Raw genomic sequence first — 11630 nt, 5'->3', positions numbered from 1 at the left:
CGTCCAATTTAAATGAACCGTTCAAAAGATATCTCGAATTGAAACCACTAGTTTCAAGTTAACGCCAAACACTTTAGAGCAAAAATGATTGATTAGCTACCATTGTAAGAAGAAAAAAACAATGTTAGATGGTTTGATAAACTACAGCCTAATGACACTACAGCTAAAAAATGCGGTTGAACGAATTGGATCTCTATCGCTCCACCGTCTGCTCCTTATGTACCCATCAGTTTCGGATCTTGCGAAGTTTGAACGATTCGTTCATGACTTGCACATCTCCCATGTCGTCAGCCGGAGTCGCCGGCACATAGACGCTACTGTAGCGAACAACATCACAACATCCCTTCTTCCTCCGCCTGTTGGTGATTTTTAGTGACCATTGACCATTGGCTTGCTTTGGGAGAATGCTTTGAAATTGTGGGCGATCTGTGAGTGTTGATCAAGGATGAGGATGAAGTTGTTGATGACGTGGTTGCTGCTGGCTGTTGTTCAAGGTAAGGAAGAATATATTTCACCATGTATACATCCGCTCTTCTGCCCTCTCTTTTACTGGCCCGGCTGTAACAAACACTGTTTTGTTTATTCCACGACTATACGTAAATATAACCTGATGTTATTAATGCTATGATAAGACTACATTACAACAGCCATATTTCTCCATGGATAAGACACATCAGCATATGGATGAGGCAAATGCTTCTCTTGCATATTAAAGCAGTTTTATCTATCTATCTATCTATCTATCTATCTATCTATCTATCTATCTATCTATCTATCTATCTATCTATCTATCTATCTATCTATCTATCTATCTATCTATCTATCTATCTATCTATCTATCTATCTATCTATCTATCTATCTATCTATCTATCTATCTATCTATCTATCTATCTATCTATCTATCTATCTATCTATCTATCTATCTATCTATCTATCTATCTATCTATCTATCTATCTATCTATCTATCTATCTATCTATCTATCTATCTATAATCTATACCGTATATAATATTTAAATTGCACATGGTTGATGTGGCAGACAAAGTTAACAAAAAACATGTTTTGAAATACAAATTAACTTTCTTCTGTTGTTTCTTTTTCAGTGTTTTTATGTCACAAACAAGGTGGAGTGTTTTGATGTAGGGGAGGGGGAAGTATGGTAATAGTTAGAGCATAGAAAACCTGTTTACGACCTTCTAAATACCTGTTTTAATGTCAGTAGAGCCCTGTAGACATGAAATAACACCCCTTTAGTCACATTTACACTCATATTAACCAATTAAGTAGCCGTAATAGGAACTATTTTTATATTTGAAATTAATTTAGGCTACAAATGGTGTCACTATGTCACCATGTTACCATGTCACCATGTTACCATGATGCCATGTTACCATGTCACCATGTAACCATGATACCATGTTACCATGTTACCATGATACCATGTTACTATGTTACCATGTCACCATGTCACCATGTCACCATGTTACCATGATACCATGATACCATGATACCATGTTACAGTTACCCTGTTACCATGTCACCATGTTACTGTGTTACCATGTCACCATGATACCATGTTACAGTTACCATGTCACCATGTCACCATGTTACTATGCTAACATTGTTACCATGTTACCATGTTACCATGTCACGATGCCATCGAATAAATGAATAAAGGAATGTATGTGTCTGTAAAAAAATTATTTGTCTTTTCAGCACTTCATTGGTGGCTTTACAAGAAGCAGATGGTGTTAGTGTTTGGGGCACACATTGACGACATGGATGGGGGGATTGAACATTGTCTTTGTACACACACACGGCCTGCACACATCAATGCATGTGCTTTCATATCTCATTGTGTCATCTGGCAAACACGCTAATCCACTAATGCACTAATGCAATGCCCCCCGCCCAACAGTGCAATCAATATGCTGTCCTTTGCCTCTCAGCTTAATCAACCACACGCGCATGTGCAAAGAGGCTGTAGGTGAGAAAGGGTTGTTTGGAAACCACGTGTGAGATTTGGTTTGGTTGCTAAGAGATTTCCGCCTTTCTGTAATTATGGTCATGATAGACCATCTGACGCAACACAGTGAAATGCAGCCTTTCTTTGAGACACACACCAAGAGAGGGACTGGAGATGAGTGGAAACACATTATAGTGGGACTGTACCGTAGACGGCATCGTAACTCTGACAGGGAATAAGAAGACCTAGCAGGAGGGATCTATTTTCTCTTCTGAGAATAATGAATGGATGGATGGATGGAGGGATGGATGGGTGGATGGGTGGGTGTCCTGTCTTTGGGGTGTACCAACCTATTTCCTGTCTGTGTTAAAAATCCTTCTGAGCTTCTCGGCTTGACCTGAAACATACGAGATGACAATGTTAGCGTGTCTGCTACCTTTTTCCTTCCTCATTCACCTTTCTTTTGTTGTTCTTTTACTGATTATTCTTTACAGCTTCATAAATCAAACAGAAGACCCTGAAGATCCACTCTGTTTTATATGGAAATTATTCCATGTAAATATAAGAAATGTTACTTTTCATTCATTTTTTAGTCTATAATGGCCGTGCTGAGAATGAATGTCTTTACCAAGGCTGAAGAGGAAGCAGTCTACCTTCACCGGCTGTCTCCTGCTCAGCTTGCGCTTCACTAGGCCACTGTTGTGTCTCCTGCCTGACTGCACCGAGCTCTTCTCCCCCGGTGATGCCTGTGTCTGCGGTGATCATGTCAGCATGATCGTTATGTCAGCCTTGGGAAGCTGGTCCACTTGGCCATGACTGGCTGTCAGGGTTGACAGTTTGGTTTCTGGTGCCTGGCTCTGTGACATTCCCTTCCTTCCTCTTCACTTCTTTGACTTTCCCTTTGTGACTTTTCAACACAACCGCCTGGCCTGTTTGGCAATACAGCCGTTCCTCGCACTTTGCCTTTTCATTGTTACTCTTTCAGTCTATCAAGGCTTTTCAAAACAATATCAATTAATAAATTATGTTGCTTTGAGGAATTACGATATATGGCCTTTTATGACTTTTTTCTGAAATACCACATTTTGTACGTCTAAAAATTGCAAAATAAACCAAAATAGAAAAATAAATCATTCGGAAGACACATTGAAAGAAGCTTTGAATGATATGTAGTATTCTACACCGGTCACTAGGTGGCAGTAATCTTACTGGTTGGTGAGGCACACAAGCACCAGACTTGATTACCGGAAGAACAAGCTTTTATTGATCTCACAACATGCGCAATAACCCCCAACACAAGTTCCTGTTGCAGCTATAATCCTCGCTAAGCTAAAACTCAAATCTTTCTGTCTGCCTCCCACTCAGCTCCACTAGCAGCTTATTTTCTCATATTCTTGACTATATTGGATGTTACGATATATATTATATTGGATGTTGGGCTCTAATAATGTTAAAAAGCATAGTTAGAAGGGTGTAAACAGGATTTCTCTTCGCAAACTATGAACATATTCATTTATAAAGAATGGCTTTTACTTTGGTTGGGTGTGGAACTAATTAACCACACTAAAAAGGTGTTACTATGGGAATGAAAGCTGTTGAAAGTCTGCTTTGTTTCATTTCATTTTTCATCTTGATATTTCACTACAAAAAAGAAATTATAGAACTCAGGGCTGCATCATCTGTAAAGTATACTCCTAGTAACTCTTTTCAAAATGATCAGGAAATTCCAGACAGACTCAGCTTTCCATGTGCTTTTATGACGTAGACTGTTATCATTCCATTCCAGTGCTTTCGTGTGGATTCTATTCCTTCTGTCTTCCAGCTCAGGATGTCCTTGTCTCACTGGCGGAGTTGGAAGACTCCCTACTGAGGAGCCTGTTCCGAGGTTACCAGAAGTGGGTTCGGCCTGTGCAGCACGCCAATGACACCATTACCGTACGCTTTGGACTAAAGATCTCCCAGCTGGTGGACGTGGTGAGAACACGAGCCATACGACACAAACCCACAGCATGACAGGGGGCTGGCTGTCCAAAGCGCGGGCCTGGGGCCATGTATGGCCCATGGCTGTGTTTTGATTGGCTTATTTATAAACATGGAGTCACTAGACCCCATTAACCAGATGAACAAGGGAGGAAAATGTATTTTGAATCTATAAAAATGTTGTGAACGACATTAATTCCTTTCCTTCCAACAGGATGAAAAGAACCAACTGATGACGACAAACGTCTGGCTTTGGCAGGTACACGTCAGTCCAGCATACTGGACCAGGACTACTGGAGTCCCTCTGTGGTTTATTCAGATGATTTCCATATGGAAGTCATTTTGTGTTGTAGGAAATGCCGCATGCCATGACGTTACAGTCTATTGGAATGGACTTACACATCAGCATGATCACTCACATACGTACAACACCGGTGTCCAAATTGCAGCCTGCGGGCCATTTGTGGCCCGTTTTTTCGAGGCCTGTTGTTTATTCTTAAAATGTAATTTAACACAAAAACTACAACTAAACAACAGCAGTCAAAAGTTATGTAATAATACAAAGTGGTAATTTAAAAATAAAGTTGAATTATTATATCCATCATTATCCTCACGGGTGCCGCAGGTATGCTGGAGCCTATCCCACACTGGACTGGTGGCCAGCCAATCCCAGGGCACATATAGACAAACAACCATTCCCACCCGCATTCATCAACTACGTAGTGTACCCGGGCTCTTGCCCAAAGACTGCTGGGATAGGCTCCAGCATACCCCAGTGACCCTCGTGAGGATAAGCGGCATAGAAAATGGATGGATGGGTAAAACGAAAACATTAACAGAAAAGGAAAACTCCAAAGTCCAAATATGAAGGCAGAAAAGACAAGAAAACAGGAAAAAAGTAGCAATTTTACAAGAATAAGTGTATTTTTTTCAGGAATGGGTTGATGTCAAGCTAATGTGGAATCCGGATGACTATGGAGGTATCACATCCATCCGGGTACCTTCAGAGACAATATGGCTGCCAGACATTGTTCTCTATGAAAAGTTAGTTTCCCGCTTCTATTTGTCTGACACATCTTCCCGTGTGTAGTAAAGCTCTCTTGTGACTGAACAGTGCAGACGGTCGCTTTGAGGGATCCCTGATGACCAAAGCCATCGTTCGCTGGGACGGGACCATAACGTGGACGCCCCCGGCCAGCTACAAGTCTTCCTGTACCATGGACGTCACCTTCTTCCCCTTTGATCGGCAAAACTGTTCCATGAAGTTTGGCTCCTGGACGTATGATGGAAATATGGTGGATCTGGTTCTCGTGGACCATTATGTGGACCGCAAAGACTTCTTTGATAATGGCGAGTGGGAGATCCTCAATGCCACAGGAATGAAGGGAAGCAGGAGGGACGGGGTGTACTGGTACCCCTTTGTAACTTACTCCTTCATCCTCAAGAGGTTGCCCTTGTTCTACACCCTCTTCCTCATCATCCCCTGCCTGGGTCTGTCCTTTCTGACTGTCCTGGTCTTTTATTTACCATCAGATGAAGGAGAGAAACTGTCGCTTTCCACATCTGTGTTGGTGTCACTCACTGTCTTCCTCCTGGTCATAGAGGAAATCATCCCTTCATCCTCCAAGGTAGGTTGGCTTGAAGACCACCATCACCACGGCGCCGTGGTTAGCGTCTTTATTCCTCCCAAAAGGTCCAACCAAATCAGTTTTTTCCTGAATATGAAATCATGTCAATGGGGCACTGTCGCTCAGCTAAGCTAATGTAGCGGTGTACGAGACACACGCTGGTTGATTGGAGCCGGTATTTCAGGGACGTGACTTGGTTGCTGGTCATTTAAGTCGAGGCTTGTGTGTCCCACAGCAAAAAGTGTAGTCATTCTTCTGGTTGATGGGACACTTTGGACACGCTAACAGGAAAGCAGCTATGCTCTTCTGGGAAGTGATTTTGTTTCTTGTTCCCCAGGTGATCCCCCTCATCGGAGAATACTTGCTCTTCATCATGATCTTTGTCACCTTCTCCATCATTGTCACTGTCTTCGTCATTAATGTCCATCATCGCTCTTCAGCGACCTACCACCCCATGGCCCCATGGGTGAAGAGCCTCTTCCTGCAGAAGCTGCCCAGGCTGCTCTGCATGCGGGGGCACACCGACAGGTAGCGACAATTATTTTCTACTTCATGTATACCTGAACCCTAATCCTTAAGCCCTCAACCTAACCCCGGGTGACGAACGTTGAACATTTGCAATAAAAATGCCGGTTGGAACGCATCGATTCATTCCTGCTGCAATAACACTCCCCTGTCTCTTTAATCACCATCATTCGTCCCTCCAAGGAAGCTAACAAGCTAAATAGGCGAGGAGAGTTGGGGTTGCTCAGAGTTGAAGTCATGTCCCACTCTCAACAACGAAAACAAATCATTAAGGCAAGGATGTCCAAGGTTGGCACGGGGCCCTGGCGCCCCTGGCGCCCCTGTCGCTCCTGCTGCCCCTGCCGCCCCTGCCGCCCCTGCCGCCCCTGCCGCCCCTGCCGCCCCTGCCGCCCCTGCCGCCCCTGCCGCCCCTGCCGCTCCCGTCCCCCCTTGGTTTATTTCCTATTGCCCCGTGGCGCATCATAGAAATAAAATTAAACTAAAACCACAAAAAAATGGAGTCAATGTAAACAGAATTGGCTGACATGGTGACTCTAACAAGTAAAGCTGCGTCTTTCAATATACTAGATTGCAGTTGTTTAAATTTTTAAAGCTTTTTTACATAAGTAAACACTAAATAAATATATGATATATGAAATATATGAAAAATATATGACAAATATATATATGGTACAGTATATATATATATATATATATATATATATATATATATATATATATATATTAGATGTAACAGTTATTTACAGTGGGAGTGGGTGTTTCAACTGTGATTATTACAGATACCACTACTGGGACGCTGACACCAGCAGCTCTGAGCTGAAGCCTCGTAGAGGCCTGGGAAAAAGGGGGGGTCCTGGCCACCAGGGGGGCCCCCTTGGAGGGAAGGAGGAAGAGAATCGGGCCTGGTTCGCCATGCTGGAAAAGGCCACGCAGTCCGTTCGCTACATCAGCCATCACATCAAAAAGGAACACTTCATACGAGAGGTGCCTTCAGGGACAGCGTCGCCATCTTAGCTTCAATATTCCACGGAAGTGTCGTCTCATCCACCTTCTGTGTTTCACGCAGGTCGTACAAGACTGGAAGTTTGTGGCTCAGGTGCTGGACCGAATCTTCTTGTGGGCCTTCCTCACGGTGTCCATATTAGGAACCATCCTCATCTTCACGCCCGCCCTGCAGATGTACCTCAGCTCGCCCTGATGAACGTATAGAAACATTCAAAGCTGTCATTGATGACGTGTGGAGCATGCAGGGGATGCAAAGCAGCAATAAGCAGGTGGACGTAGCTAGCAGGATGAAGCACCCACTTTTGTCTGTCATGTAATAATACTCCATAACTTGCTTTGTGTCCAATACAGCATGCTGCTCACAATAGCTTGGTATCAGTATCAATAATCCATGAGTAATAAAGGCATTTTTTTCATCATTACATAATAATGTGTGTATTCAAAGTCAAGTATCTGAATTTGATCAAAAGACATTCCACCAAAGGCGTGAGTGTGGAAAGTAGGACTTGAATTCTTAGGGTGTCATAACGCCAAGTCTCCAGTAGATGGTGCCAAATACACGATTGGAATCAGAACAGTAAACGACATCAACTTTATTGCCAATAAAACCCGAGAACAGACAGGATTGTAAAGATCGCCTCTGCCCACACTTAAGCTGTCTTTCTTGTCAAAGGACGTATCTTCGGTTACCTTCCAAGGAGACGTAAAACATATTTTTATTTTTATCTATCCACAGTGTTTGTTTTTGTCATCACTGATGTTAAAATGCAATATGAAATCCCAACTGGGCCAATGTTAGCAGACGTACATGTCCTAGCATAGGTACTTAGACAATTAGCATTCTTGTATTGCAATATTTCTATATACAGCACTGTGCAGCAACTAAACCTCTTATTCTTCTTTATTTGAACAAAAAGGAAAACACGGTCACAAGAGAAAAAGCCACAAACACAATCGATATATTTGTCATTTCAAGTGGTTTTACGTTATTTTGATCGTTGGTTTTAGTTAAAAGGGCCTTGTTTCATTTACACGTCTGGCGGGATTTACATTAGGCCCGTCTTGGTTTTGTTACATTGTGTAATTTATGTTCCGTCTGTGTAGGGTGCAGAAGTGAAGAGAAAGAGAACTTTATTTTCATTCTTTTGTTGAACCGGTATGTGTTTTTCATTTTTGTAATCATACTTTTTCACGTGTCATTAATCACTCCTTCCCCTTCTCTCCCCCACTCCGTTACTCCAACACCGTTGGCCACTAGTTGGCAGTGTTGTGAAGCGTTGTAAATATATAATCTGTGTTTATTACCATTAAAACAAGTAGCTCTCCCTCTCTTTGCCACACAACGTGGTTGGCATTGATGAGGGGTGCAGAAGTGAAGAGAAAGAGAACTTTATTTTCATTCATTTGTTCCTCAGTTCTTCAGACCTAACAAGGCCGTTACATATAGTACCCCAGTGTTAACTTTAGCATTGACACACTCAGTGTTGTTCTTTTAAGTTTGCTCTAAAAGAGAGATGAAAAAGCCATCACTCACGCCTTGTGTTTGTGTGTGAGGTAGTGGTTCGAGTCGATGACCCTGCCTTCTTTTATGCCTTGTATGTGAGTTTTGTTATCAGCAAATGAAAGAGTAAGAATGAATGAAAGTTAAAGTTTGATTGCGATTTAGGCTTGGTACAACATGTCCTCCTCCTTTGTCTACTGCAGGGGTGTCCAAGAGCAGATTGGGTGCCATTTGTGGCCTGTGGCACACTATGAGAATATAATTTAACAAAACAAAGTCTGTAAAAAAGTTGTGATATTACAAGAGTAATGTTGTAATATTATGAGAACATGAAAAAAGATGTTCTTTTTAAGTTATCCATCCATCCATTTTCCTCCGCTTATCCGGGTCCGGGTCGCGGGGGCAGCAGTCTTAGTAGGGAAGCCCAGACTTCCCGGTCCCCGGCCACCTCCTCCAGCTCCACCGGGAGGACACCAAGGCGTTCCCAGGCCAGCTGTGAGACATAATCCCTCCAGCGTGTCCTAGGTCTGCCCCGGGGCCTTTTCCCGGCTGGGCATGCCCGGAACACCTCACCAGGGACGTGTCCGGGAGGCATCCGGACTAGATGCCCGAGCCCCCTCAACTGACTCCTCTCGATGTGAAGGAGAAGCGGCTCTACTCTGAGCCCCTCCCGGATGACTGAGCTCCTCACCCTATCTCTAAGGGTGAGTCCGCGATAAATTGAGAGCTTTGCCCTCAAGGCTCAGCTCTCTTTTCACCAGGACGGTCCGGTACAGCGACGCATTACTGCTGAAGCTGCACCGATCCGTCTGTCGACCTCACGCTCCCACCTTCCCTCACTCGTGAACAAGACCCCGAGATACTTAAACTCCTCCACCTGGGGCAGGACCTCATTCCCAACCCGGAGGGAGCACTCCACCCTTTTCCGACTGAGAACCATGGCCTCTGATTTGGAGGTACTGAGTCTCATCCCAGACGCTTCACACTCAGATGCCAACCGTCCCAGTAAACGCTGAAGGTCACAGCCCGAAGAGGCCATAAGAACCACATCATCTGCAAATAGCAGAGATGAGGCCCCCGAACTGGACAAAACAGCAGAAATGTCATATTCTAGTTGTCATATTCTAATGAGAAAAAATATGCTTTTTAAAAAAAGCAATTTTATGAACTTATAATATTATGAGGATGCATAATGGCATTTCAGTTGAAATATTTTAAGTTTGTTTTTTCAACCTTGTGATATTACAAGAAGCAACCTCAGCAAATTAAGTTCTAATTTTCTGAAAATTTGTTTGGGAAAAAAAATATAGGAATAAAATCAAAATATTATAAATAGAACGGAAAGTTTGACATAATTAGTTTTGCTGTGCAATAACATTGTTTGGGCCCCATATGATTGTTTTGTGTTTATCATTTATTTGATATTTTTGTATTATATGTTTGCAAAGTCATTTTTTGCTGTATTGTTACAATGTTGAGTAATTTAAAAATAAATTTTTGTTGCGCCCGGAAGCTCAGTTCAGTGTAACCGGAAGACACCTGAAACTGCGCGTTTACAAGAAGACACCAGTACAGCTACTTCTGATTTTGCCGCTTCAAAATAATGTTGTCAATTTCATACATTTTGATAGGCATTGCTATAAAAACTTCATACTTGAGGGCCAAAGACTCATTATTCATTATTTTGCGTACATTTACAATCCATAAGAACAAACCACCTTGCTTGCTTACTAATTTTGAGTTTTAGCATGTTTAGCATGAGTGTATTTTATTCTGAAACTTACAACTCAGTTTCAGGTGTTTTTCGGTTACACTGAACTGACCTTCCTGGGGCTTCCGGGTGCACCAAATTTATATTTCCACACACGCATCAACGCACGTCTCTTTAAGTTTAAAGAGACAAGTACTACTCCTGTGTGAAAGTTGATCAGTGTGAATATTATATATGTGTGTACATGTTTATTTGTGTGTATGTGCCTGTTGTTGGTGTGTGTACACGGCTTTTTAACGTGTTTTGCCCCAAACAGCCCCCCATAGAAGTCCTGTGTCAGCGCCACAATTGCTCCTTGGTTCGTGGTCATCTCCAATCATCACGTCAAACGAAAAAACACACGGCAGAGCCAGGAGGTCATCAGCCACGCCGTTGAGCAAAAGGGTTACATTTACTAGCATATCTCCGTGTGTTGCTTTACCAAAATGACAACGTTGCATCCTTTCATTGTCCGTATGTGACACTTAGTTGAAACCATCAATTAATAAATACGGAGAGGTTCGTCATTGGTGTTTCACCTTGCCAATTATGTTCATTTGCGATTTACTGACAAGAGACTGGCCAAACTCCCATTCATAGTACACACCTGGAGGGCAGCAATGTGTACACTCGTAGATGTAGAGTACATGAATACGCAAAGTACACACTCACACTTGAACGACAATGACTTCCTTGCCTGCAGGCTGCGCCAAAGAAAGCTTAATGTGAGTTGATGGCAGTCAGCATACATACACCACACTTTGCTCAAGAGCAGATGAAAAAGGGAGGGTGTGGGGGTTGTCTAAAGACCAAAGCAAATGAAAGCAGGAGTGATAAATAGTGAGAGCTGGAGCAGCGCTGGGGGCGCTCTCCTAATGGCGGAGGACATCGCTGCAACTGCTGCTCACTGACAGCTCGACGCAAGAACGGAATTGAGAGTTGGAAGAAAATAAACAGACAGGATGGAGACAGAGGAAGGGGGAGCAGAAGGAAGGAAAGTAGCAGCAGAGCCCTTTAGCCCATGTGATGACACCAATGCTGACTTTTAGTAGTGATCAGGCAGATGTCACGAAACCATAACCTAAACCCTAACCCTAGCCTTTAGTCCAACCTAACTCTAAACCCTAACCCTAGCCTTTACTCTAACCTAACATAAACCCTAGCCTTTACTCTAACCTAACTCTAAACCCTAACCTAAATCCTAACCTTGGCCTTTACTCTAACCTAACTCTAAACCCTAACCTAAACCCTAACCCTAGCCTTTAGTCCAACCT

General features: G+C 42.9%; 1 protein-coding gene across 1 annotated transcript; it reads left to right on the top strand.

The window, feature by feature from the left end:
- Nucleotides 1-289: 289 nt before the first annotated feature.
- chrnb3a (cholinergic receptor nicotinic beta 3 subunit a) lies at nt 290-8688 on the top strand. Its single transcript, XM_058078023.1, has 8 exons — nt 290-494; nt 3790-3941; nt 4162-4206; nt 4882-4991; nt 5062-5575; nt 5913-6103; nt 6880-7084; nt 7167-8688. The coding sequence occupies exons 1-8, from the start codon at nt 446-448 to the stop codon at nt 7296-7298; spliced, it is 1398 nt and encodes a 465-aa protein (XP_057934006.1). The 5' UTR covers nt 290-445; the 3' UTR covers nt 7299-8688.
- Nucleotides 8689-11630: the final 2942 nt, after the last annotated feature.

The sequence above is a fragment of the Doryrhamphus excisus genome, chromosome 1 (assembly GCF_030265055.1).
Source record: "Doryrhamphus excisus isolate RoL2022-K1 chromosome 1, RoL_Dexc_1.0, whole genome shotgun sequence".
Classification (NCBI taxonomy): domain Eukaryota; kingdom Metazoa; phylum Chordata; class Actinopteri; order Syngnathiformes; family Syngnathidae; genus Doryrhamphus; species Doryrhamphus excisus.
Note: the sequence above shows the minus strand (reverse complement) of the source record. Positions and strands in the feature narration are given on the sequence as shown.